The 25,004-nt window shown below is 37.7% G+C and overlaps 3 protein-coding genes and 3 long non-coding RNA genes across 7 annotated transcripts; 5 read left to right on the forward strand and 1 right to left on the reverse strand.

Annotated features, from left to right (window-relative positions):
- The first annotated feature begins 929 nt into the window (after positions 1–929).
- Positions 930–5,124, forward strand: LOC126615437 (peptide chain release factor APG3, chloroplastic-like). Of its 2 annotated transcripts, none has more exons than XR_007620809.1 (15): positions 930–1,139; positions 1,320–1,376; positions 1,994–2,074; positions 2,194–2,251; positions 2,358–2,461; positions 2,597–2,648; positions 2,812–2,861; positions 3,191–3,256; positions 3,332–3,496; positions 3,597–3,669; positions 3,781–3,913; positions 4,118–4,175; positions 4,351–4,398; positions 4,576–4,689; positions 4,793–4,810. XR_007620809.1 is itself a non-coding variant. In XM_050283264.1 (15 exons), exons 1-15 carry the CDS (start codon positions 990–992, stop codon positions 4,862–4,864), a joined length of 1,251 nt encoding a protein of 416 aa, XP_050139221.1. In that variant the 5' UTR covers positions 933–989; the 3' UTR covers positions 4,865–5,124. The 2 variants fall into 2 exon arrangements, 1 of the variants encoding a protein (XP_050139221.1); XM_050283264.1 differs by having other exon boundaries at positions 933–1,139; positions 4,606–4,689; positions 4,793–5,124.
- A 509-nt stretch (positions 5,125–5,633) lies between these two features.
- Positions 5,634–10,813, forward strand: LOC126615435 (uncharacterized). The gene is made up of 15 exons (XM_050283263.1): positions 5,634–6,114; positions 6,207–6,279; positions 6,391–6,412; positions 6,499–6,577; positions 6,708–6,740; positions 7,184–7,332; positions 7,544–7,700; positions 7,947–8,187; positions 8,393–8,634; positions 8,816–9,079; positions 9,181–9,291; positions 9,485–9,709; positions 9,796–9,999; positions 10,092–10,268; positions 10,357–10,813. The coding sequence occupies exons 1-15, from the start codon at positions 5,788–5,790 to the stop codon at positions 10,564–10,566; spliced, it is 2,514 nt and encodes an 837-aa protein (XP_050139220.1). The 5' UTR covers positions 5,634–5,787; the 3' UTR covers positions 10,567–10,813.
- A 2,647-nt stretch (positions 10,814–13,460) lies between these two features.
- On the forward strand, positions 13,461–13,948 carry LOC126616625 (uncharacterized). The gene is made up of 2 exons (XR_007621218.1): positions 13,461–13,559; positions 13,642–13,948. It is a non-coding gene; the product is annotated as an uncharacterized LOC126616625 (long non-coding RNA).
- Positions 13,949–15,774: 1,826 nt separating this feature from the next.
- On the reverse strand, positions 15,775–16,321 carry LOC126616620 (uncharacterized). The gene is made up of 2 exons (XR_007621212.1): positions 16,173–16,321; positions 15,775–16,055 (listed from the first exon to the last, which is right to left on the reverse strand). It is a non-coding gene; the product is annotated as an uncharacterized LOC126616620 (long non-coding RNA).
- A 70-nt stretch (positions 16,322–16,391) lies between these two features.
- On the forward strand, positions 16,392–16,999 carry LOC126616616 (probable CoA ligase CCL9). The gene has a single exon (XM_050284689.1). It carries the CDS (start codon positions 16,392–16,394, stop codon positions 16,944–16,946), a length of 555 nt encoding a protein of 184 aa, XP_050140646.1. The 3' UTR covers positions 16,947–16,999.
- A 3,565-nt stretch (positions 17,000–20,564) lies between these two features.
- LOC126616623 (uncharacterized) lies at positions 20,565–21,714 on the forward strand. Its single transcript, XR_007621216.1, has 2 exons — positions 20,565–20,980; positions 21,344–21,714. It is a non-coding gene; the product is annotated as an uncharacterized LOC126616623 (long non-coding RNA).
- Positions 21,715–25,004: the final 3,290 nt, after the last annotated feature.

Here is a 25,004-nt window from a genome sequence, read left to right on the forward strand (position 1 = left end):
CCATTTCTTAATTTTCAAACGCCTAGGCATTAATCGGGGCGGCAGGCTGGGGCCTAGCGCCTAAGCAGGGCCTAGGCCACGCTAGGCGGGGATTTTTAGAACAGTTATAACCAATCTTGCCATAAACTTTTGTTCACGAAAAAAAAAAATAGCATTCAAGTGTAGGTTGTGGATGGAAACAAAGAGGAAGATAAAAGGAAATTCATGTCTCAGTCTAATCGTATTTTTATTCCTTCTAGCTAGGTAGGTGGTGAATGGGAGTGTACATTTGCCTTTGTCAACTAACATTTTTACATGGGGTGTTATTGTGGATATCACGTTGAAAGAAGAGAAAAAACAAAATAAACTCAGAAATCGAAAAACAAAGTAATTAACATGAATATTACCAAGAATTAATGTGGTTCGGCTATTTGTGCTTACGTTCATGGGGTAACAACAACAATCTTTCACTATATCAATAACGAGTACAACGGATAATCTTGACAAGTCTCTCGGTTAAGACTTGACAAACAACCTGAAAGAACAAGAAATACACTTTTATCTCTTTTCTTTTATTTCGCATACACTTTACTCAAATTTTAAGTTTTAATCCAAGAAATAGAGATAGTCTAATGCCAAAAATATTATGAACATAAGTGCTTTATACAAAAGCTACTTGCATTGCATTCGTAACCTTTTGTTATTCGTGTTGACAAAAAAAAAAACGGAACTTTAACGAAAAGTTTTCGATACTGTTCATTTTAACAAAAAATCAAATTTTTACACTAAAAAGTCAATATTGGTACTATTCATTTTACTCTTAAAACTCAAAATTTTTAAATCATTTTCATTAGTTTTTTTTCTAAATAAAAAAAAAAAAAAACCTTGTGTTATTCCGGTTGTGGGATACGATATCTAAGTTCCCAAACAGGACCCGTAAGCGGGACCTTATCTCTTCCAAACGCCACATATCTATTTAGGCGCGTTTTTCCTTCCGACCTGCAACTTCCATGGCTGCAATGAGTGGCCTCGCTACGAGCTCCACTCCTTCTCGATTACTCGCATTTCCAATACGAAGCCGTTTCCCGGACCACTCGTCTTCGCGCTCCGTGGTCATCAGTAAACCTCCTCCCAGAGCTCCCAGACTCGTTTGCATGGCGGTTCGTACATCCACCTCAAAAAATTATAACAATTCCGAATTCGGAGCATTGAAATTGGAAGTTTACAGCTTTCGAAATTGGGTTTTTGTTATTTTTTGAAGGAAAAAGTTTTCCCCTGAAACAAACAGTTGTTATGGGATGGGATTCTCATTTTCTGGTGTTGTTTTTGTGAAATTGCAGGAGCCCTTTTTGATTACAAAGCTGGATTCTGCAGAGAAGACGTGGAGGGATTTATCGGTACGATTCATACTCTGATTGAATGTTTTGGGTTGATGATTTTAATCTTCCCACCCTGTGTGTGTATGTGATGTGAGATTTTGAGGATTAGTACTCTGCTTCTGTGTAGTTTAATGGTCTAGGGTTTTAGGGTTTAGGGTTTTGTATGGCAGAGAATTTGAATGATTTTGGAAAATTGGGAATATAGAATTTTGGTGATTGAAATTTTGATGGTTGTGATTACAATTGAAGACCCCATTGCAGAGATTATTTTCAGATACAACTTTGGACTTGCATACACTCTTAACCGAATTCGAATTTATTTTTTAATTGTACAAGAAAACAGATAGAAATGTACCAACGTAATCCTACAATTTTTTTATTCAATAGGCAAAAACTCCGGACTTTCTCTCAAATACTTTGAATCTAATATCTAGTTACGATTTTGGTATTTCTGGTCCATGCGATTACGAAGGATTTTGAAAGATCAGCGTAAATTGGGTTAAATTGTTTTTCATGCCTATCTAGTTCTCTAATTATCCAGAGTATAGATTCGTGTACTGTGCTGTTGCATGGTTAGTTATTGCTGTTGTTTTCTCTAGATTTGTGTATGCTCATGAAGAAGGGGAACTTTGTAGGTCAAGCTGGCTGATCCAGACGTTGTGTCAAATCCCAGTGAATACCAGAAGCTTGCGCAGTCTGTGGCAGAGCTTGATGAGGTGCTGCGGTTTATCTTTGCTACTTATCGTGCCAGGTTTTAGTTGTGTGTTCTGCACTTCTGCTTGAATTTCTTTTCAGATTTAACTGACAATATTTTGCCTTTGATTTCAATGGACAGGTCGTGACAATCTATAGGGATTTCAAAGACTCCGAGAAGCAGTTAGAAGAGACCAAAGGTTTATGTAACTATATGCCTGTGTAAAACATTCCTTTCGGAAAAATTGGAGGTATTTACTAACATTCATTTTGATATTTTACCCCTCTTTATAATCGGTGGTTCAGCTTTAGCAAAAGAAGCTGGCAATGATGAGGATATGGCAGAGATGATATCTTTTGAACTTGAATCTTTATCCAATCAAATCAAAGAACTTGAAGCGAAGCTCAAGGTATTATTACATGCACAATGGATCAGTTTGGCATTCTTAACTACTTTAACCGAATATTGTTGTTTCTATTTTCTAATGTTTTCCTTTCCATAGTAGGAATATCAATTGGGATAATGTTTCATTTTATATTAACAGATGCTACTCCTTCCTAGTGACCCTCTTGATGCAAGAAATATAATGCTTGAAGGTAATCTCAGAGTTTCCAATGAAATAAACTATTCTATTGATTGCTTGAGAACCACATATGATGTTTAACCACGTAAAATGCTCTTGAGTCTAGGAACGTCATATGTCCACACCAGATTTGACTGAAGCTGTACCTCATACATATGTATTCTCTTTTTCTGCAGTAAGGGCTGGTACTGGTGGTGATGAAGCTGGAATCTGGGCAGGTGATCTTGTAGGTATATGTTTCTTTTGTCGTTTAAAATCTGTAGGATACATGACCATTATTTTTTATTTGCATAAACAGAAAAGTTGGTAAAATAAAGAAAAACTCATACTATATTCATGGGGTAGGTTACATAGTGCATTGCGTAAACTTCAAAAGTCTTTGTTATTGATGTGCCTGTGTACTCTTTCTTCTCCTTTATGTTTTATTTTTCAATGATAGGCCTCATTGGCAAAACCAACCATTCTTGTGTTATGAAATCCTTCTTCTGAAGTTGCTTCCAAGCATATCTTAATGCTTCTGCATTTTCTTTTGCTTTTCTATTTTTTCGTACCAAGGTCCGTATGTATGAGAAGTACAGTGAGAGGAATAATTGGAGGTTCAGCACAGTCTCAAGCTCAGAGGTATGCTTCACTGATATTTTTAGCGGTATATCCTGTTTCCGTTGACATACTGACAGAGCTCTTGCATTATTTTAGGCTGAAAGAGGAGGATACAAGGCCTATGTGATGGAAGTCAAAGGAAAACGTGTATACAGCAAATTAAAATATGAATCTGGTGTTCATCGGGTTCAACGTGTTCCTCATACAGAAACACAGGGTCGCGTACATACTTCCACTGCGACTGTTGCGATCATGCCAGAGGTAGCTTATATTTTACTTGTCACTGTAATCTTTTATGTACTCCATGATCAAACATTTTCTGATTCATTGACTTATTGTGCTTGTTTGTGCCTTAATATAGGCTGATGAAGTTGAGGTGGTTATCGACCCAAAAGATATTGAACTGACAACAGCAAGGTCTGGGGGAGCCGGAGGTATTTATGTGCAAAGAATATTATTTTCTTAATTAACACTATTTTGCATGTCTCACTCTTCAGAACAGGATTTCCTATGTGAGTTAAGTCTCATGCATGATCATCGTGCAGGGCAAAATGTTAACAAGGTGGAGACAGCTGTTGATCTCGTCCATAAACCAACGGGCATCCGCATCTTTTGTAGTGAAGAAAGGTCTCAACTTCAGAACAAGCATCGTGCTTTTCAGTTGCTGCGAGCAAAATTGTGAGTACTGATTTCACTGTTTTAAATGTCCTGATATTCTTATTTTGTTAGTCACGTTAACTGTTCCCTTATGAAACATTTTGAATTTTGCATAATATTTTCGACATAGCTTGACATATGCATGTAATCAACGCTATTCACACATAATACCTCTTGTTTGCACACTTTTTCTTTGGTCCATGATGATCAATGGCATTGTTACAGGTATAAGATAAAATTGAGAGAGCAGCAGGAGTTGATTAGGAATCAGAGGAAATCGCAGGTATCTTTTAGCTTAGAGGATAGTTACGAGGCTCGTGAGATTGCAACATCTCTGTTCTAAACTTTTGCCATCACATATATGCAGTTCTTTGATATTAGGCTATGCAATGGGAACGCTAGATTATGGTTTTAGGGCCAGGACTAAACCATGTGACATTTGTATTCTTAAAATGCAGGTTGGTACTGGTTCTCGTGCAGAAAAGATTCGGACATACAACTTTAAGGTACTGGCAATGAGTGATTTACTGAACTATTCAATTCAAAAGCTATACCTATTAGGTGTAGAGGTCCTAATACGTATATAAAGCTAAAAGAATTTATGCTAACCAGTAACCAACGTGAGACTTGTGTTCAACATTTTTGTCTCTGAGATTTCTTTCATTCGATTGGTTATGTTTCAGGAAGTTCACTTCTCTTGTTTATTGAATTAGGACAATAGAGTGACCGACCATCGGTTAAAGACAAACTATGAGCTCACCTCTTTTCTTGGTGGCGATATAGATAACGCAATTCAGGTATTTTTCCAGAGACATGTCCTCCCTTCCTCTTAATAAATATTTGTCAAAAGGATTCGCCGATACGAATGCCTTGCAACTGATATTCCTACTCTTCTTGCAGTCTTGTGCTTCCTTAGAACAGCAAGAACTCCTGGAAGAACTCGCTGAATCTGTAGGAGCTCCGGCTGGCTAATTTCTACCTTGTTTTGTGGCAATCTTGTTCGAAGATTTACAGAGCCGGATCAGGTGGTAAGGAAACCTTTGCTGGAACAAATTGTTCAAAACGGGGCAATCTTTTCGTATGTTTTATGTAGAGACGCAATCACAGGCACATGCGTTTTTTGTTAAATTTGTTGTCGACAGGTTAAATAGCCGAGTCATGTAATTTTTGTATACATGTAAAGTTGAGAGACTCGTGCAGCAAAAGATGCCATAAACACCTCCATATTTTCACTTTTCACATTTAACAACAAAAATGCCAACAAAGGAAAAAATAAAGGAAAACTAACGAAAAGTTCAAATTTTTTTTAGTTTAAATGAAAAATGACAAATAAAAGAGTAGTGAATAGTACCAGGAAAAGGTAAAAATTTGGTTTTTCGTTAAAAATGAATAGTACCGGGAGTGTTTTGTTAAAACTTTTAAAAAATAAAATGTAAAGGTTGTGTGGAATTCAAGTGCAAATAAATAGGCGGACAAACTGTACCTCAAGGCCTTGTTATGTGCCCTTTCCAAAATGTACCTCAAGGTCTACAAAAAACGTTTTCGGTTATTTTAAAAGGAAAACTAATGAAAAAGACTTGAAAATTTTGAGTTTTAACGATAATAATAAAATAAAGGGTAAAATAAATGGTACCAGACTTAATTTTTTAATGTAAAAATGTGATTTTTCGTTAAAATGAACAGTATCGAAAACTTTTCTTTAAAATTTCCTTTTTTTAAAAGCAACTCCAACATACGGTTACCGACTTACCCAATAGTACCACAAACGAAAGGCAGTAGATAGCCTTGTTGAAAGCTCAAAACTGGGCCACCTGTTTGTACACCGTCAACCTCCAGCCGTCAAACAAGCCCAAGCTCCACATGGCTCCTTCTGCCTCTTCACCCCGTCTCCACACATGGCACCAACTTCTGCACTCTTCTCTTCTTCTCTCTCTCACTCCTCTCTGCTTCTCCACAATTCTATGCTCAAACGCCTCTCTCTCCGCCGCTTCCTCTCTCATCCAACCAAACAGCTCTCCTCTCCTCCATCACCACCGCCCCAATCTCCCTCCACTCACTTTCCCGCCCTTTCCTCACTGATTCCCCGCCGACCCTTCTCCGCCTCCAAGCTCCTCGCCATGGCCGAGCAAACTTCGAGCAACCCGGCTGCCCCGTCTCACAAGCACTCCAATCGCCTAGCCGCCGAGCACAGCCCCTACCTTCTGCAACACGCCCACAACCCGGTAAGTCTGAATTTCCGAACTGGGTTTTCTGTTCTTTGTTGTTTGGATTGCTCTGCGAGCTAAAAGATTGAAACTTGACTGCGTTTTACCAGGTGGATTGGTATCCGTGGGGAGAAGAAGCTTTCGCCGAAGCTCGAAAGAGGGACGTTCCCATCTTCTTATCAAGTAATTTTATTCTACCCATGTTTTGTTTTCTCTTTGCAAGTATCGGAATTTGGCAGTCAGCTGATATGTGATTCGTTTGATCGTTGCAACTGCGTTGGTTTTGTATGCAAGTCGGATACAGCACGTGTCATTGGTGAGATTTCTTGTTCGATTTTTGGGAAGTTTAATTTTAATATTCTAGTGAATGATGACTAATTAGTTTGTGTTGGACTGAATAAGGTGTCATGTTATGGAGGTCGAGTCTTTCGAGGATGAAGGCGTTGCGAAATTGCTGAACGATTGGTTTGTTAGTATCAAGGTGTGTCTAATTTGTTTGCTCATTTCCAAATCGAGTAATTACATCAATTTTATGAGAGAACTTTCTTGTTTTCTACTTTTTTGAAGTATTTTAGCTGTGTTCCATTTTTTCTAACATATCATTACTGCAGGTGGACCGGGAGGAAAGACCAGATGTTGATAAGGTGAGCCTTACATTGTAACACACCTGTGAAGTTACTGAAGCTTTATAATGTGTGTCTGGAATGCTTTTTTACTTTCGCACGTCAGTGCGTCTCAAGTTATGCTATTTTCAACTACATTAGAGGTTGCCACTGGCATGAGGTTGAGTATCTTAATGTGCTTCTGAATTCTATATATATTTACAGGGGAAGGGTATGTTTTCTTAAGGCGGATAACATTCAGGCTAGACTTTGTTATAGGTCGAGATCTTTCCTAGCCCAAATCTTAAAGAAGAAAGGAAATATATTTGAATTCTGAATCCAGTGCCCACATTTTCAGCTCAAATGGTTCTAGTTTGCAAGGATGTACTTTAAGAAAATAATAATAACAATTTTCCACTGGTTATTTTGGCGTCATGATGATGTGCTGATGATTATTATTATTATTATTATTTTCACTTTTACAGGTATACATGACCTATGTTCAGGCTCTGTATGGTGGTGGAGGTTGGCCGCTGAGTGTCTTCCTTTCACCTGATTTGAAACCTTTGATGGGTGGAACTTACTTTCCCCCAGACGATAAGTTTGGAAGACCAGGATTTAAGACTATACTTAGGTGAGGAGACGTTGATCTCTGAGACATTAACTTATCACCATCCCTCTTCGGCCTTCTCACCCCGTCTATTCCAATGATTCTCTTGGTTGGCGAAAACACTGAAGTTACAAGTGCTTGTTGAGCTGGACGCTGCACATTACCTGAACGCTTATTGCTATTTTTTATTTTGGCTTCCCTTGCTCATTTATTGTGTATGCCTTTTTTGTTTCAGAAAGGTGAAAGATGCTTGGGATAGTAAGAGGGATGTGCTTGTTAAAAGTGGAGCATTTGCGATTGAACAGCTGTCAGAAGCATTGTCGTCAAGTGCTAGTTCTAATAAATTGCCAGATGGGCTTCCACAGATTGCATTGCGTCTATGTGCTGAGCAAGTAGGTGTCTTTACAGTTTACATTAAGAACTTTTTTTGTGTTTATGGGTTTTGGATTTGCAAGTATACCATCTGCTGAAAATTCGGCCTCCCTTCCCTTTTTTATTTTATGCAAGGGTATTTCAGAAAAGAAGATTAAGTTCATTACATATCTGTGCACAAATATGACCTATTTTCATTAAACTTATCAGAAGGCAGCACAATATTTCCTTCTTTTTCCTCATCCTCCTGTTTAATCTGTTTATAGCTTTCCGGAAGCTATGATGAAAAGTATGGTGGGTTCGGATCCGCCCCAAAGTTTCCTAGACCAGTTGAGGTTCAGCTCATGCTTTATTACTCAAAGAAGTTGGAGGAAACTGGGAAGTTGGGTGAGGCAAATAAAAATCTGAAAATGGTTTTCTTCACCTTGCAATGCATGGCAAAAGGGGGCGTCCACGATCATATTGGAGGTGGCTTCCACAGATATAGCGTGGATGAGTGCTGGCATGGTCAGTTTTTCTTAAGAAATCATTTCCATCAATATTCATGTGTCTTAACTGTTACGGCATGCTCAGATACTGAACTATTTGTTCAATCAAATGGCTGTCTCATACCGTTCTTTATAGTCACCATGCTTTGCCCCCAACTCCTCTGTTCTTTCTATATATTGATTATTTCTGCAACAGATTGTTGAACCAGTTCTGTTTATTGCAGTCCCGCACTTTGAGAAGATGTTATATGATCAAGGGCAGATTGCCAATGTCTATTTAGAAGCTTTTTCTATTACCAAAGATGTCTTCTATTCATGTGTTGCACGGGATGTTCTTGATTATCTGAGGAGAGAAATGATTGGACCGGAAGGCGAAATCTATTCAGCGGAAGATGCTGACAGTGCTGAATCTGAAGGTGCTACAAGAAAAAAGGAAGGAGCCTTCTATGTTTGGACTAAAAAAGAGGTCTCCCCCTCATTGTCTCAGCCTTAAGTTTACTCTTTAGATTTGTTGATTCTAACTTTTCAAGTTCATTGAGGAGCTTGAAGTAGAGTATGCTTTCGTATGAGATATCCGACACCATTTTGTATTCATTGATTACAATATTCTTTTTCCCTCCATAAGTTAACGTTTTGTTTCTATTTAGGTTGAAGACATACTTGGAGAGGATGCTACTCTTTTTAAGAACCATTATTATATAAAGCCTTCGGGAAACTGTGACCTTTCTAGAATGAGTGATCCTCACAATGAATTCAAGGGAACGAATGTGCTGATTGAGAGAAAAAGCCTGTCTGAATTGGCACCAAAATTTGCCATGCCTGTTGAGAAATACCTTGATATTCTGGGCCAGAGCAGGAAAAAGCTTTTTGAAGTACGATCTACTCGACCAAGACCACATTTAGATGATAAGGTGTTCACTCTTAACCCAATGCATAAAATTGCGGTAGAACCCACCTAATAAGTTTTGGCGTATATTTTCGAGCACAAATTGATAGATCAGGTGCCTTGTAGGTAATTGTGTCATGGAATGGACTGGCTATCTCAGCTTTTGCAAGGGCTTCTAAAATTCTCAAGAATGAACCTGATGGGATCAATTTTAACTTTCCCGTGGTCGGCTCTGATGTAAGTTTATACCATCTTTGAGTTCATCTGTGGGTACCAGTAGCTTAGAATTTGTGAATTTTTTTATTTTTTTTCCGTAACCTATATTTTACTGATAATTTATCTATCTATTTATTTGTACGATTTATAAATTTTGTTCTCCTTACTCACATTTTACTGACTATTATGTTTTATTACATTCCAAAAATATCAGCCAAAGGAGTACATGCAGGTTGCAGAGAGGGCTGCAACTTTTATCAGGAGAAAGCTTTACGACGAGCAAACTCATCGACTACAGCACAGCTTTAGGAATGGTCCATCTAAAGCACCTGGATTTTTAGATGATTATGCTTTTCTCATATCGGGGTTGTTGGATCTTTACGAATTTGGTGGTCAAACTACCTGGCTAATTTGGGCAACTGAACTGCAAGACACCCAGGCAAGAAATGATATATGGAATTTTGACGTTTAGTATCTATTCTCTTTCTTCTGTGTATTGATGCTAGTTTACTGGCGATTTTCCAGGATGAATTATTTCTTGATAGAGAGGGAGGCGGCTATTTTAATACACCAGGGGAAGACCCCAATATTCTACTTCGTGTGAAGGAAGATCACGATGGGGCTGAACCCTCTGGAAACTCGGTTTCTGTGATCAATCTTGTAAGATTGGCATCCATGATAGCTGGAAACAAGTCTGATCATTACAGGAGGGATGCCGATCATGTTCTTGTACGAGTTGCTTAACCCAAAATGTGCTTTTATATCTTATCTGGGGAGTGTGTCTCAACTACTGCTAATTTTCTTATTCTCTTTTTCAACAGGCTGTTTTTGAGACGAGATTAAAAGACATGGCGATGGCAGTACCTTTGATGTGTTGTGCAGCAGACATGCTCGCTGTTCCTTCCCGAAAGCAAGTTGTCTTGGTTGGCCGGAAGCATTCTGCAGAGTTCGAAAACATGCTTGCCGCCGCACATGCATCATACGACACAAACAAAACAGTGAGTTTGGGGTTTTTATTTCGAGTTCACAGCTTCGTCATTTCCTTCCGCTTTGTACCCAAGTCTTACGTGATATCCAAAATGGCAGGTTATTCACATCGATCCAGCCAATTCAGAAGAAATGCAATTTTGGGAAAGCAACAATAGCAACATTGCTCTGATGGCAAATAATCATTTTGCTGCGGACAAAGTGGTCGCTCTTGTCTGCCAAAACTTCACTTGCAGTGCTCCTGCGACGGACCCCGGATCCCTCAAGGCGTTGCTCTTCGGAAAATCATCCCCCTCCCCTTCTGCGTGACCGTAGACGGAGTATAATTTCAACGGAGGAAACTATGTATTAAGTACGACATTCGTCCCGTTTGCGACGGTGCAGGGTAGAGCATGCAGCAGAGACATGGAGTCGTACGTGCTGGAGACTTTATAGGTATTTATGGTCTGGAAAATATGTTGTGCAAAAAGCAAAAGTACATAGAATATTATGTCGGACGTGTTTGATATGACGAAAGTGTGTTACGAATAAAAGTTTGAGGAAATAGTTGTGCTGATTTGTGTTCCATTATGTACATTGTTTCTTGTTTCTTTCATGAAACAAATCTCTTCCTCAATCAAAAGACGGTGAAAATATTAAATTAATTTTGTGAACGAAATTAAAGGAAAATAACCAAATTAAAAGTTATGGGCACTATAGAATAGATATTCATGGATAGACGGACATTCCATTGATTCTTAGTTTTGGGGCTGAAAAAGCTCGTCGATCCAAATGAATCATTCTTCTGATCTCTATTTGCCCCCCGCCCCGAAACTGACCCACAGCACAGCGCCCATTCGCTTCGCGCGCGGGAAGGCAACGAAGTTCAGTTCATGGGACCGTGGCGGAGTGGAGCAGCCGCGACACGAAGTTCCTTACCTTAGCTGGATCTCGCTGGTGCCACCTAAACGGTAGGTAGGATTAAACAATAATTTTACAGGTGTTTTTTTATCAATGCGTCTCTGGTTCAGATTCTCTTATTTTAAATTATTGTAATAGTTTCAAACCTTGTTCTTGATAATAATAAATTATAAAAATTATAAAAAAAAAAAAAACTTTTAGTGAAGAAAATAACAAAAAAAACCAAACAAAAAACATCAACATCTCTCCATCCATTTCAAATCCAAAACAATGACACCCTTCAACTCTCCCACCAAAATCGCCGCCCTCCAAAGATTTGCAGTACAAAATCTATCCTTCCGCCGACGAATCGCCACCACAATCCTACCCTTCTGAAAATAACCTTGAAATATCAGATTACCCATCTTACAAGTTCCTTAAAACCTTTTTGATTTCTGATCAGAGAGTGATTAGTATTCTGAAGCACAAGCCGTGGATCTTCCTCGAAAATCTGTCGAAAAATGTGGTGCCAAATATCGATCTTTTGAGAGATATTGGGATGCCGGAATCCTCCATTGCTCGGTTGCTTGCGCATTACCCCAACATTTTGATCAAAAAAAAAAAAGCCAGAATCGTTCAGTGGGATTGTTGCTGAGGTGAAAGATTTCGGATTAGAGCCCGCGATTTGTGCCGGCGGTGCGGGTGAGGTCCGGTAAAAGTCGATCTTGGAACGAAACCAAGAGGCCTACAGGAAATGTGGTTGGTCAGAGGATGAGATCCTCTCTGCTTTCATGTCCAATCCCTTGTGCATGACGAAATCGGAGAAGAAGATAATGGAGACGAATCAGACGATTGATTTTTTGGTGAACAAGATGGGGTGGTCCTCGGCCGCCATTGCGAAATGCGCGACGGTTATGTGACTGAGTTTGGAGCGTTCGGTTTTCAAAGTGCTGGCGGGGAAGGGGTTGGTAAAAGAGAATTTGAGCTTGGCGAGTGTGATTTTTCCGGCGGAGAAGCAGTTCTTGGAGAGGTTTGTGGGTAGAAATGTTGAGCAAGTGCCTCAGTTGTTGCGTGTGTACCAAGGAAAAGTGGATTTCCAAGATTTCTTGATTTTTATTGAAATTTGTATGAATGAAGAAAACAAAATTAATTTCGGTGGTTTTCTTCAATTTCAACTTTCTCTTTTTGTTTTAAATTTTGTCAATTTGATGATTGTGTTTCGTGTTATAAGGATAATTTGGAAATTGCTTAAATTAGTTAATTGAAATTCACTAAAGCAATTTGTTTAGGCAACTGTTATTAGCACTCCAAAAATCTCATTTTACACTCCTCATAAATGTAATTTTCTTTCTAATTATAGAAAGTTTTGAGTGCAAAATAAGATTTTTGGAGTGCGAATAACAATTCCCTCTGTTTATACGATAGATTAATTATTGCCACTTGAATCATGTTATAAATAGTGAATTTGATACTTAATTATGGATTCGTTTGAAGGAGTTTTAAAAATGACTGAACCAAACACAAAGGGCCTATTGAACCCAAACTCAACCATCTCAAGCCACCAAGCACGAGCCACAGCTTGTGCGACTCAACCGCCGTTCCAAGTTCCACCTTAATGTCTATGCTTCGTCGATGTGGGACTTATTTTTTAGAACAAGAAGGATATAAGTACTCTTTCTATTATTGGTGTTGGTGAATCGCACAATGGTAGTCAAAGAGAGACTGAAATGCCTCTATGAGTCTTCCCCACCCTCAGAATGAGGGCCTATTAGACCTGACATCTTGGACCCGACCCGTTAATATTAGTATTTGGATGGATGCTTAACGGGTCGGGTTGTTAACGGGTGAATCCGTTAACAACCCGTTAAATAACGGGTCACTTTGGATCAACCTGTTAGCATCCGTTAGCACCCGTTAGTTGATGATGTTTTAGTAATTTCAGTAAAGTCTTAACAACAAAAAATAAATTGTATGCAAAATAATAATAATAATAAGGGAGCTTTAATAAAAATGACTTGGATCCATAATATTTTAACCAAAAACCACTCTATAGTTTTCTTTAACTAAAAGCACCTCAAAATTAACCATGAGGACAGGGCTTTCAAATTCTACACGGGCTGGATTAGAGAGCTCAACATGGATAAAATTAAGTTTCCAAAAGTACCCCTAACAGTAGAAAACCTCCAAGGCCAACTAGAAGATCGCCTACGATTCCAAGCTTTGTTCCCTCCTCGACGAGTATGGCCAGGTCCTCATTGTCGCCCCCGACAACGTCGGCTCCAAGCATCTCCAGAACATCTACGAGAGACTGCATGGAGACTCCGTCGTTCTGAAGGGGAAGAACACGATGATGAAAAGGTCTGTCAGGAACCATGCGGAGAAGACGGGCAATAGTGCCTACCTCAACCTCGTCCCTCTATGTGGTACGTTCTTTGGCTCTATTTGTGGTTGCTGATTTGTTTGTATTAGTTGGTTTTCTGATTTGTTGTTGTTTTTGGGATTTAGAGCAACGTTGGTCTGATTTTCACAAAGGGTGATTTGAAGGAAGTCAGCGAAGAGGTTGGCAAGTACAAGGTAACCGAATTCGATTTCCTTTTTCGTTGTTCGAATTCATGATATTATCAATTTTAATGCGTTTTAGTTGTTGTAGTGATGTAAGATGCTTATTGTTTCATAGGAAACTATAATCTGTAATTGTTTGTTGTGTAGATTTCAAATTGGTATGAAATTTAGTGTATTTATGATCAATGCGAAACCCAATTTGTTGAATTACCCGTAAGAGTAAAATTATGGAGGTTCTGCTGTTTTTGAATGTTTTTAATTCAACAAGATCCTTTTCAAATATGATTATGTACATGGTTAAGAATTTGGTGCCCAGTGCTAAAAGAACCTCATCTGAGGGTACTTTTGATAAGGCCTGCAGTTTGCATCCTCAAGGACCATTCGCAAAAGCATATGGAATGTCCGGGGAGTGCATCCGGAGAAGGAGCATCATCGGTTATGCCAACATTTGGCAGTAGCTGGGTTGAACATCGTAATGATTTGGTGACAGCTTTGAATTTGTTTCTCTCTCCCTCTGGTTTTGCTACTTTCAGAGCGCCTGCTGCTTGCTTACATGTACCTATCACTATTTCTTCTCAGCAGTGGTTGGCCTTCCCGTGTTCTTCTCCAGCGTGAGAGAGAGAGAGAGAGAGAGAGAGAGAGAGAGAGAGAGAGAGGGGTAACAGAGAGGTGACGGGAAGGGATGAATGGGTGAGGTGTGGGTGGGGCGAAAGGTTCCAGAATTTGGGTTGTTTGTTTGTTTTTTATTTATTTATTTTTTTGTTAATTTAGTTTTATTTATAGTTTGGAGAATAAGATTTAAGGATTTAAATATGATATTCAAGGTGTCATATGTTACTGGGTTGGGAACACCAGGTGAAATGTGTAACTAGCTCCTAGAAAAATTTCTCCCATCCTATTTCTATAATTGAACACGAGGATTATCATTATTTCTTAAACTAAACATTGGTACTATCACTATTTCTTAAACTGAATACTGACTATTTCATAAACTAAACATTGACTATTTCGTAAACTGAACATTGACTATTTCTTAAATTGAACTAACTATTTCTCAAACTGAACACTAGTACTATCAGTATTTCTTAAATTAAACATTGATTATTTCTTAAACTGAACACTGACTATTTATATAACTGAACACGACTATTATCATTATTTCTTAAACTGAATACTGGTACTATCACTATTTCTTAAACTGAATATTGACTATTTCATAAACTGAACATTGACTATTTCGTAAACTGAACCGACTATTTCTTAAACTGAACACTGACTATTTCTTAAACTGAACACCCACTATTTTTAGAATTGAACATGTGTATTATCATTATTTCTTAAATTGAACACTGGTACTATTACTATTTCATAAATTGAATATTGATCATTTCGTAAACTGAATTTTGACTATTTCTTAAATTAAATATTAACTATTTCATAAATTGGACTGTGATACTACCACTATTTCTTAAATTGACCATAAACTATTTCTAGAACTGAACTCGGGTATTATCACTAATTCTTAAACTAAACACTGATATTATCACTATTTATTAAACTGAACACTGACTATTTCTTAAAGTTGAACACCGACTATTTACTTTTCTTCTGCTTCTTCTCTAGTCTCATGCTCCAACTCAAATCTAGAACAAGAACATATATATGTAACTTAAATTTCCCTTAATTATGATCATGGCAAATTATGATATAATTTTGGTCTAGTTTCAAAAATAGTGTGGGTTATTTTGCTATAGTTTCATAAACAGTGTGGGTTATTTTGCTATAGTATCATAAATAGTGTGGATTATATTGGTCTAGTTTCATAAATAGTGTGGGTTATTTTGGTATAGTTTCATAAATAGTGTGGGTTATTTTGCTATAGTATCATCAATAATGTGGGTTATTTTGGTATAGTTTCATAAATAGTGTGGGTTATTTTGGTCTAGTTTCATAAATAGTGTGAATTATTTTGGTTCAATTTCATAAATAGTATAGTTATTTTGTTGTAGTTATAGAAATAGTGTTTATTTTGTTCCTTCCAAAAATAGTGTAAGTTATTTTGGTTTGGATTCACAATTTTGGTTCCGTTTTCATATCAATTTGTCATAGCCAGTAGCAAAGGTAGTTCAAATAGTCAACAGTTTCTGTTTCAAACACTTAAACGAGAAACTACCCAGTAAGCCCCCAAAAGAAATCCCATCACTCATTCACATAAACAAACAAGGAAAGTATATAAACCATGACGCTTTCCAGAAAAAGCAAAAACAAGTGAAATTTGTATGCTGTACAACATATTACCAAAGCTTCGGCATCATCCAGTCCAATTTTAATCTCAGAAAATTTCTGCTTCTTCTGCTCTGCAATACACATTCATCCAAAAATAACCCATTTAATAAAATGATCAGAACTCCCCAAAATCATGCAGATCAAACACATGATGGCATTAAAGGACCTGAATTGCACAAAGCACTCACCTTCCCCAACACCGCCGAGGTACATATCGCATCGTTTTATTTTCCACCGTTTTCTCCGCAAACAAACAAGTTTTTAAATTAGATAAAAAAATTCTGACAGTTTTTTTTTTTTGTCTTTTCTGTAGTTCGTTGTGATGTTTTTGGCAGTGATTTGATGCGGCGTACACGGTGGATGAGTTCGAGTTCTACCTTTCCGACTAGGAATCGAAGCTCCTGATCATGCCGGAAGAACCGATTCATGCGGCCCAAGCGGCTGCTTCCAAGCTTAACATCCCTCACGAGACCGCCAACCTGTCTGCCGTCGCCAGCCACGTCACTCTCTCTTCCGCCGCCGAGGGGAGCCCCGACTCGGTCTCGCAACTCATCAACGACCCCTCCGACGTGGCGCTCTTCCTCCACACGTCGAGGACCACGAGCCGGCCCAAGGGAGTCCCCTTGACGCAACTCAATTTGGCCTCCTCGGTCCAGAACATCAAATCGGTCTACAAACTCACTGAGTCGGACTCGACGGTTATCGTCCTCCCTCTGTTTCATGTGCAAGGATTAATTGCCGGGTTACTAAGTTCATTTTCTGCAGGAGCCGCTGCGACTCTCCCAGCTGCAGTCTCTCATGCTTTACGGCTCCTGTTGGTGATGAAAGGAGATGAGGGATTTGAGGTTATGGAGGCAGGGAATAGCAGAGAAGAAAGCAACAAAGATGATAAACGGACAAGACTGCTGTCGGGGCAAAATCGGAAATTTGTTGTTTGGGCCATTTTAATTGGACTAGTTTAATGTTGGGCCTTGTCCTAACCATTAAATAAAGTTCTTACATGGTTTTTTGTTAACATTTAAAGTTTTCAAGCCCTTATCATTAATTTTCCTTAATAATAATTGTTAACAGGTGAAACGGGTAACCCATTAAGCTAACGGGTCGGATTCAGGTGACCCGTTAGCTTAACATGTCGAATTCGAGTGACCAACTTCTAACAATTTTATATATTAAGTATGTCACTTGTATACGTCTCATCCACGTGGGACACATGGTCATAATTATGAACTCATACATGCTTGGAAATGAGTATAAAAAAATTGTAAAATATTCAGTTTAAAGTACATGCACATTCAACTCAAAAAAGAGAGTATTAGTCCGTTATATGTAGCGAGTTTAAGAATTTTGTGGAACTTGTGTTATCTATCATGATCGGAATGACTTCAGTCCCAATACATTTATCAAACAAGACCGGATCAAAAACTTCTTCAAACGTTCTCTTACCGGAACTAGTCGTACTTACGGTTGCACCTCTTTTCTTAGGCCGCCTTAACAACTTCCGCATCCCACCTTTATTGCCCCCACATTGGATCGTAAGCTTGCGTTACTAAGCTCAACAATCTAACTCCCATAATTTGGTTATATAAAGCATGAAGCTTGTACATGCTTTTCCGATGTGGTATTTATGCATATATTTTTTTTTCTTCCTCTTAAATTTCTTTGTTTTGTTTTATTACAAATAAATACACAAGTCAAAGTCAATGTTTACCAATTCTTGCAACCAAAGTTCCCACAATACAATCGAGTTTGAATCACCTACGATATTGTCCAAAGCGAATGGATTTCTCAATGCACTAGAGTTCGAATTTCTGTTCTCACATTTTAAATTAGGTTAAAGTAGAACATCGTTTGTATAAAAGAAATAACATATGATTGAAAAATTCATGAATTTATGATGTTCCCATTTCGATGACAATGTCAATATAGTGGCCACCATCATCGTCAGACAGAGTTAAAGTAGTGATCAAATTTTAAAGGAACCATTAGCTCAAATGGTTAAGAGCGTTTATTCATATACCGAGATCATGTACTTGACTCTCCCTTCACATTATCGCTTGTATAAAAGATAAAATGTAACATATCGTTTATTCATGTACCGAGATCATGTTATGGACGAAGCTTGAATTCTAGAACAATTCAATTTTGTTGTACAAGCTAATGGACAGTTTATACATTGGTGCAATGTGCATGGAGTAAGCCATAACTTTCGCATAAGCTTATTGTGCCTCATCGACAACACGGTAAGCCATAACTTTCGTATAGGTTTATCGTGCCATCCGCCTGGCATAGGGTCGATGTATTACCTCTCACCAACTACTTCCACACCCCACCTGTATTGCCTCCACATTGGATCATAAGCTTGCGTTACTATGCTCGGCTTTCGGCAACTTTAAAAGGTTTGATTCTCATTCCTTACAACCAAAGGTCGCTAAACCGAAAAAAAAGTTTGATTCTCATTTCCTCTTCAAAACGTGTGCGTAACTACATTGGTTAGAGTAGATGTGCCCCCTTATGCACTTAAGTTCAATTCTCATTCGAAACTTAATTATTGTGTAGACTATAAGCTTTTCCTCCATTCTTCGATTTTCAACGAATCTAACTATACTTTGTTTTGTAACGACCTAAAATATTATACTCAAAATCGAAACGAAACACTGATCAAAATTGTATCTTATGTTGGTTAACAACCCAATGAGATTTGACACCTCTAAATACGAGAATCGATATAAAAAAGGTGGAGGTCAGTTGGACATGCTCTGATAAGCCATGGACGCTTCAGAACGACTAAAATATTATACTCAAAATCGAAACGAAACACTGATCAAAATTGTATCTTATGTTGGTTAACAACCCAATGAGATTTGACACCTCTAAATACGAGAATCGATATAAAAAAGGTGGAGGTCAGTTGGACATGCTCTGATAAGCCATGGACGCTTCAGAACGACTAAGTAAGCCACAATTTTTATGTTCTTACTGGATCTAGTCGTACTTATGGTTGCAACTCTTTTTTAGAGAAACTCACAACTTCACATTCCACCTTTATTGCCTCCACATTGGATCGTAAGCTTGCGTTACTAAGCTCGGCAATCTAAATCCCCTAAATTTGGTCATATAAAGCACGAGGCTTGTACATGCTTTTCCGATGTGGTATTTATGCATCTTTTTCTTTTTCTTCCGCTTAAAATTCTTCGTTTTGTTTGATTACAAATAAATACACAAATAATTGCTCAGTGAGTACGTTGTTGTTCTTGAATTCTATAAATTGAAATTGCAAGTCAAAGTCAATGTTTACCCATTCTTGCGAGAAATTTTTAGTTATGACGGGAACACGGATGATACATCACGTGTTTTTATGCAAGTGGTGGAAAATTTTAATTTTTAAGTTATTACCTTTTAACACACATAACTCACTATTTATATAGAGACACGTGGTGTACCATCTCGTGTGACGGTCACAATGAAAAATCTCTTCATTCTTGCAACCAAAGGTCCCACATTACAATCGAGTTTGAATCCCCTTCTCGCAGACGTGGACCTGGCGATATTGTTCAAGGCGGATGATTTTCTCATTGCATTAGAGTTCGAATTTCTCGTCTCACATTCTAAATTAGGTTAAAGTAAAATATCAGTTGTATAAAATGAAATAACATATAATTGAAAAATTCATGAATTTATGATGTAACCATTCTAATGACAATTCCAATATCCGAGCACCAGCATCAGCAGACGGAGTTATAGTAGTAATCAAATTTTAAACGAACTATGAGTTCAAGTGGTTAAGAGCATTTATTCATATACCGAGATTATGTATTTGAAACTCCCTTCACAATATCACTTATATAAAAAAAAAGTGTAACATATCACATATCTGGCCTCTTGCTTCTTCCAAATTCAGTTACGTCGCACTCTTTTGCAAAGCAAATCGACACCTACCTTGACCAACTCGCCAAATCCGTAAAGAAAGTGATTTTTACACTCTTTTTAACTTCTTAGAGCATCTTCAAAGGAGATGTCAAAATGTCTAAATTAGCAATAACGGTAACAAAAGACAACATTAATGTTTTCCAACCGAGAAGCCAAATATGATGTGGCATGACATGAATTGACATCTCTCCCCCTTGCAGCCAAATTTGACAACACCTTCAATTTTTTTAATTAATTATTAAATGCTTTTTATTAGTTTTTTATTGGTTTAAAGCATATCTTTTTGTTTCTTTTTTATTCCCAATGCAAAGAAAGTACATATGAATTATTATTTTATGTTGAAAATTTGACATATCGGTTGGAGAGCAAAAAATTTAAAAATGCCAAAGTGCCACGTAAGCCTTCAAATTTAAATTTTAGGTTTAAAATTTGACATCTTTTATGGAGATGGTCTTACAAACCATTTTTTATTTATGATCATCAGATTGAATAAGTTAAATAAAATCAATGGCTAGAATAAAACATGAATATGTAAGAATCTAAAAAAATGTGTGTTTATCATTTCTCAATCCGTAAACTGAAATCGCGCTTTGAAAATATGGTACAAGCCCAATTATCAACAAAGCCCATTCAAATTCCAGCTCCAAAAAAAAGCAGCTGACGTCAAAACGATCATCTACTACGTCACCGAACGCAGAAGCAGAGCAGCTGAAGAGCTTCATCGATTTCGCGCTATTTCTGTAAATAATTATATACAATCTGCACCTGGAATGTACTATATGTGTTTCTATAGGCTCCATTCCAATGGTGGAGAGGAGGAGGAGGAACCCACTGGTGCTGACTTCCACCAAAAATCTCATCAATTCCGTACTGAGTGAAGGCCACAGTCGACGGCGGCGGCGATGGTGACGCGTCGGCGAGCTTGCAGTTGCCGCCGGAGATTCTCCGGCTGCCCAAGGACAGAACGGTCATTTCAAGAGGCCCCAAACTGGCCTCTCTCGACGACTCTGCTTTGGTCGGGCTTTCCACTCCTGCCCTCAAACGGCTCTCCATCACCTCCGGCTCGCTGGTAATTATTTCAATGTTGATTTATATAAATTTTGCTGCTTTCTGTTTGGCTGGCGAGAAAATTGATGAAATCACAAGAATTTACACTTGAATCCGAGCTCAAATTGCACAGCTGAAGACTGAAGTTATCGAAATTTCGATTTTCGAATGAATTATAATAGAAATTTATTGATTTTATAAAATGTTGAATCCAATTAAATTGCACAGGTAAAACTAAAGTGATCGAACTTCGATTTTGGAAAGAATTGAAAGTCATAGTTAGATTTTTCGGGTTTAAGATTATACCAGAAATTTCTTTTGAGCTAGTAATTGATACCAGCATTCCTTGTTGTTTTCTGGTTTGGCTGGATTTTGAATACACAAGGTGATTGTGAAAAATGTGGAGACAAACACACGAAGAACAGCTCAGGCCATTGTTCTGGAACCTCCGAACAACCGTGACTGCGCTGCAAAGATTGAACAATCCTTGTCCGAGTTTTCTCACTCAATGCTTGTTTTGCCTTGTTGTGCATTTCCTGAAAATGATCGAATGTCGTTGAAGCGGGAAGTTGCCTATATATCACCTCTATTAGCATTTAACCTTGACTTGCACACATTGTGCTTCAAATCACTCGTTCATAGAGGGGAAGACACTCAAACAGCCCTTGTGCTTGGAGGGAATGTCTCTTCTGCTGTACTGTTATGCATTTAGCAACCTAGATATTCAGCTACTAATTGCACGTTTTAAACTCGCAAGTGCACAAGATCAAACACATAGTATAGAAAGCAAGTACGAGATCATTCCCACGGGATTGCACTAATATGTATCTAGAGTATGATTCCTAACAATTTAAATTAATTAATTCACAAAACTAGCAAATATGCAAGTAAAGGTTTAACAAAATAGTTTGAGATGTCTCAAGTAAAAAAGCACAATATAAGAACGTAGGCAAATAAATGTAATTGGCAACAAGGGTTTTGAAAACGATGTTTGAACAATTGGGACTTTGACTTCCATCTCTAACCTTTTTCGCCTAAGCAACCGGTACACACTATGATACAAAACAGATTTTTGATGCTTTACATTTGTCAACCTAAAGGCATGGTATCTGCTCTTTAAGCTATTGATTTCCCTAAACAATGAATTAGGCATGGGTGTCTACACTAACTCTTTTCATTCTCGAAGTATTTAGAATGGTATCTACTAAGTTGCACTCCGAGAAAGCATAATACAATGGAAATCGACAAACACACGAATCCTAGAACATGGTATCTATTCCAGTTAATCGTGATAATTAATTCCAAGAACCGTAACTAGTTCTCTTGTTACTTGACATAGGTATAAGACTCGATCATCCAAATTTACCCATGTAACAAACTCAATTACAAAGCTATTCTATGGTGATCAATCATAAAATAACTCAATAAGATTGGAATTAAAACTGGAATTCATCACTAAAGCATCAACAAATTGTCTTGTAACAAAAGTGTATCGAAAATACTCAAGGAAACATGATTAGGACTTCAACCAAGTCCCAACTATGAAATTTAGTTACTCATAATCTAAAATGGGCAGTAAAGACAAACAAAACAGAAATTAAAAGGAGAAGAAGAAACTCTTCGATGACGAATTGCATAACGGTGCTCTGGTCCTTCCTTTTTCTCCCTTGTGCCGTGGGTTGTTCTTTCTCAGTTTTGGTGGCTGCTGCTGCCTATTTTTTTTTTTCTCTTTTGTTTTTTTTTTCTGCTTTTTTATATTTCACGCCCCCTGCTGGTCTGATTAGGGATCCTCCTTCATTCCCCTTCTAGTTGTAACCGACAAGGCAATTAGCCTTCTTTTCCTTATCAAGCTTAATGGGCTTTAAAGTCTCATTATATTAAAAAGACTTTTAATTTACTTTCTCTCAGACTTTTTGGCTTTCTTCAACTGGTTAAAACTCCTAATAAATAGGAATTTTAATCTTCATTTAATTTGCCACATTGATATTTGTAGAAAATTTCGTATTCGCGCATAGCCCGACCTTCATGTACTAAAACTGCCATAACTCCCTCTAGAAAAATGATATTCACGAACCGTAAAATTCTACGGAAAATAGACATCCGTAGCTTTCCAATCATATATGGCACATCTCCTGGTTCTTTCAGAGTCAATACAGTTTAACCCACGAACTCAGCTGATTTGCACAGGCTGTGCTGATGACATAGGATTGTAAAAGCCATTTTTAACTCCTTTTGCACTATTTGCTTGTTACAACCTACAAAACACAAATATAATGTAAAACCTATATAGAAGAGTAAAACAAAGGTGTAAACAAGGAGAATTATTATATATATTATATATATAATAGCGAATTTATGAACATAACAAATTCCCCCAAACTTAATCTTTGCTTGTCCTCAAGCAAAACAATGACGAATGCTGACACTAATCTTTCCGAACAATATTCTCAAAATGTTAACACTTGGACATGACTTGGGTCAAAATTTACAATAATACGCATATTCTTAACCTTCCTTCGCAAGATAGCAACACTCTAGACATAGTTTGTTTAAAGTGTAGTGTGTGATAGCCAAATGTCAATACAATGCACTACAATCTAAATAAGGCAATGCAAAATTTGTTTCAACCCCTTAGACCATCTCCAATGGTGGCTTATAACCTAAAATTCCCCCTCCCCCCCCCCCCCCCAAAAAAAACCCACTCCAACCCAAAACCTAAACCAAACCTAAAACTTAAAACCTAAAAGAAAGGCAAATATCAGCCACAATTTAGCCCACAAAATAAAATGGGACCCACGGGTGAGAGTGAAAAGTGGGTTGTGAAGCCCACACCCCAAAACCCAACTCGCCTCACATGCCTCACGCGCCCACTATCTTCCAGCCAAAGGCCCACCCATGTGGATTGGTCCCCTCTGCTGTCAAGGTTACTGTAGGCCAACGACTACTTTTGTTCATCCAACGGCCACTTTAATTGGACCGTTGGATTAGGTTCATCCAACGGTCCACGTTCAATTTTTTGTGTATATATTTATATATTTATTGAATCTAACGGCTTAGATCGAATATAATCAAATCTAACGGTAAAAAAAGAGATCTAACGGTCCAAATTTAAATCCAACGGCTAAAATAATTTAAAAAAAATTATTTAACTTAAAATTCAACCAAAGGAATGCCACAAGGAGTATATTTCAAGATGATGATTCATCTCAAGACTATCACCCAAGTCCATCACCAAGTCAAGATGGTGGATATCATTATTAAGTTTATGTAGTCTATAAGTTTTCGATTGTATTAAGTTTATGTGGTTTATTAATTGTCGTTGGTATTAAGTTTATGTGGTTTATCATGATTTTCATGTATTGATTTAGTGATTTTTCAAAATTTATCGGAATTTAAATATTTTTATGTTAAAATATTCATAAAATTAATTTAGGATAGTCTACATAATTTTTTTTTAAAAAAAAAGTTAATTTAAAAAAAATAGCCTTAATTCATTATTTGATAATCTGGGGCTAAAATTTTAGGCCAGAAGGGTTGGAGTAGAAAAACTGTTTCTGGTCTAAAACCTAAATTTTCTGGGCTAAATATTTTTAAGTTTTAGGTTACCATTGGAGATGGTCTTACAAGGTAAGTACTCATGTGTCTCACTCATAATTTCTGGTATAAAGTATTTCACTCAAGTGATCTCATAAAACATGCCTCTATATGCTTGCTTGTCCACCTAGGACGACTTCACCCCCAAACTTGAAGTTGAAGGTGTTGTCAAATTTGAAGTTGACAACACCTTCAACTTCAAGGACGACTTCACCCCCAAACTTGAAGTTGACATTGTCCTCAATGGAAAAAATGAGGAAGACTCAAAACAAACAAGAAATAAGAATAAAGCTCAAAGATAGCGGTACTTCCTCAGTTGAGTTGAAAGTTGACGATAACGCTGCTTCCCCTAAACTTGAAGTCCTCCACCGGTGAAACAGGTGAAAGGCTCTAATGGACTACAAAAAAAAAATAAAAACAGGGATTAGCTAAAGACAACATGCATAAATTTG

This window comes from Malus sylvestris, chromosome 3, assembly GCF_916048215.2.
Source record: "Malus sylvestris chromosome 3, drMalSylv7.2, whole genome shotgun sequence".
Taxonomy (NCBI): domain Eukaryota; kingdom Viridiplantae; phylum Streptophyta; class Magnoliopsida; order Rosales; family Rosaceae; genus Malus; species Malus sylvestris.

Bases quoted from the DNA above. Each gene is read 5' to 3' on its own strand.
- LOC126615437 (XM_050283264.1), top strand. From the start codon at position 990: ATGGCTGCAATGAGTGGCCTCGCTACGAGCTCCACTCCTTCTCGATTA. The intron at 2,649-2,811 runs GTAATCTCAGAG...CTTTTTCTGCAG, and splicing joins AAGAAATATAATGCTTGAAG to TAAGGGCTGGTACTGGTGGT. The intron at 3,670-3,780 runs GTATTTATGTGC...ATCATCGTGCAG, and splicing joins AAGGTCTGGGGGAGCCGGAG to GGCAAAATGTTAACAAGGTG.
- LOC126615435 (XM_050283263.1), top strand. From the start codon at position 5,788: ATGGCACCAACTTCTGCACTCTTCTCTTCTTCTCTCTCTCACTCCTCT. The intron at 9,292-9,484 runs GTAAGTTTATAC...CAAAAATATCAG, and splicing joins TTCCCGTGGTCGGCTCTGAT to CCAAAGGAGTACATGCAGGT. The intron at 10,000-10,091 runs GTACGAGTTGCT...CTTTTTCAACAG, and splicing joins GGGATGCCGATCATGTTCTT to GCTGTTTTTGAGACGAGATT.
- LOC126616616 (XM_050284689.1), top strand. From the start codon at position 16,392: ATGCCGGAAGAACCGATTCATGCGGCCCAAGCGGCTGCTTCCAAGCTT.